Raw genomic sequence first — 2,287 nt, 5'->3', positions numbered from 1 at the left:
CTGTGTCTTCTATCTATCTATCTATCTATCTATCTATCTATCTATCTATCTATCTATCTATCTATCTATCTATCTATCTATCTATCTATTATATACGTCTACGGCTGTTCCCCACAGGCCGGCTCAAATTCTCCTCTGTGGACGGTAAGGACGAGCAGGGAAACTACCAGCATCTCTACACCTACGGGGGGCGGAGCTTCAGGTGAGGGGGCGGGACCTGACTGGTTGTTATAGTTACGGCATGATAAGCATGATATCGTCTGACTCGTACTCTCTGTGTCTCTCTCTGTCTCTGTCTCTGTCTCTGTGTCTCTCTGTCTCTCTGTCTCTCTGTCTCTCTTTGTCTCTCTCTGTCTCTTTCTATCTCTTTGTCTCTCTGTCCCTCTGCCTCTCTGTCTCTCTCTCGCTCTACCTCTCTCTCGCTCTCTCTTTCTCTATCTATCTATCTATCTATCTATCTATCTATCTATCTATCTATCTATCTATCTATCTATCTATCTATCTATCGTAAAACGATTATTAAGACACCCCCCCCGACACACACACACAAACACACACCACACGCACACATACACACACACAAACAATAAACAAACCACAACCTCCCCCTCTCCCCCCCCCCACTGACCATGTCCAGTCTGGTGTGTCCAGTGTGTGGGACGCTGACCAGGGCATGACCCAGATCTACGACAGTGGCAGTCACATAGAGGAGAGCACCGCCCTGCACTGCCCGCATCTCTTCAACATGGACGGCAACGACGAACAGCCGGACTCACGCTCTGACGATAAGGTGACACAACAACGAAATCAACAACCGCTCTTAACGAAAACAAACAATACAATGGATGAGCGCAAGAAATTTCTTTGCGGGGTTGGGCGGGGGTGTAAGTGTTTGTTGCGGCGTTCGCAACTGCATAAGGTCATATGAGCGTGCAGGGCACATTTAACATTTTTTCAGTTGGTAGGAAATTTTGAATTTTGCACGGGTGGCGACCGAAACCTGCTCTTATTGATTTTTGGACCACTAAGGGATCTTTAAAGTGCGCAACCTTCATACGGGACCTCCGAGACTTTTCGACCTTGTCCGAGAAGGCTAGGTATAGATCTTTCCTACCAGGAGATCGGTGGTGTGGCTGAAAGACAGCAGTAAGAAGGTGCCAAGGAGAAGCAGTAGAAAGGCTGCAGAAAGAGTCAGGAGCCCAGCGGAGGAGGCAAAGAAGGTGAGGGTGTTGAGTCAGGAAGAGGAGACGAAAGCAGATGACAGAACATTGTTAGAGAATAGGAAAAGATGTGAAAGAAAAACATTTTAGAGCAGAAAATGTTCCCTCACTATCGGGATTCAAACCCAGGACCTATTGAATGAGAGGTGAACACCTTAACTACTAGGCCACAAGGGCCCCCAAGAAATCACTATTCCCACTTTAAATCGAAATGGAATAATCGATATGGCTTCTGAGATTTTAAGCCGCTCTTATGACTCTGTAAATACCTAAGTCGAAGCTCAATTCGATATCGGGATATGAACGTTTCTTTTTTTGACTATGTAATAGAGATTTCAATATCGTCAAAAATTCAAGCTTGTTTTTCTCGAAACTATGAACAGCGTATATAGTCACTTCTTGCGCTCATCTGTCGAATGATTCCATTTATTATGTTTAGCGAATATTGACGCTTTACAGCATGCACAATGTGCTTAATGGTGTGTTTACGCCCCCATTGACACAATTTACATAAAACCGCCCACATACATAATAAAAAATATGTGTTTCCAAGCCATCACCAGTTGTGTGATCCCCACCACCCACCAACATTACTCAAATCGCTCACTGGTGGGCAATAATGCCATAGTTGGCAAGCGCAACACAACATCAACAGTTTACCGGCCACATCAAACAACCAAACAGTCAACAATCTAGCTTTCTTTGGGGGATTCAAAAGCTGAACTTTAAACTACGTTCAACGTGACGACAAATTAACTTTTCTGAATTATGATACAAAAATATATGATAGATTTATGGTGCTACGGTGAAGTCTGCTCCTTCTTTCCTGCCAAACATACATCTGTCGTCCTTATCCCGTCTTCATTTTTTGGGTAATTTATTCTCTTGTAACAGCACTGATCTATCTATCTCTCTATCTATCTATCTATTTGTGTTTAAGTATCGAGAGGCACATCGACACAATAACTATACTAATAATATCAAAATGCAGGGAAGAAGCAAGACAGACAGACTAAAACAACAGATGGAAAGAAAAAAGTAGGAACTATCAGTGGCACCCTCCAACC

The 2,287-nt window shown here is 43.6% G+C and overlaps 1 protein-coding gene across 1 annotated transcript in view; it reads left to right on the top strand.

Moving 5' to 3' along the window:
* The window catches only part of LOC101862105 (mesenchyme-specific cell surface glycoprotein), a gene marked incomplete at its 5' end in the record, with an annotated part of 12,888 nt that overhangs the window by 6,389 nt on the left and 4,212 nt on the right, over positions 1 to 2,287 (top strand). The window contains 2 exon segments of the mRNA XM_013080876.2: positions 118 to 202; positions 652 to 790. Coding sequence (XP_012936330.1) covers positions 118 to 202; positions 652 to 790 — 224 coding nt within the window.

This window comes from Aplysia californica, unplaced genomic scaffold, assembly GCF_000002075.1.
Source record: "Aplysia californica isolate F4 #8 unplaced genomic scaffold, AplCal3.0 scaffold00104, whole genome shotgun sequence".
Classification (NCBI taxonomy): Eukaryota; Metazoa; Mollusca; class Gastropoda; order Aplysiida; family Aplysiidae; genus Aplysia; species Aplysia californica.
Note: the sequence above shows the minus strand (reverse complement) of the source record. Positions and strands in the feature narration are given on the sequence as shown.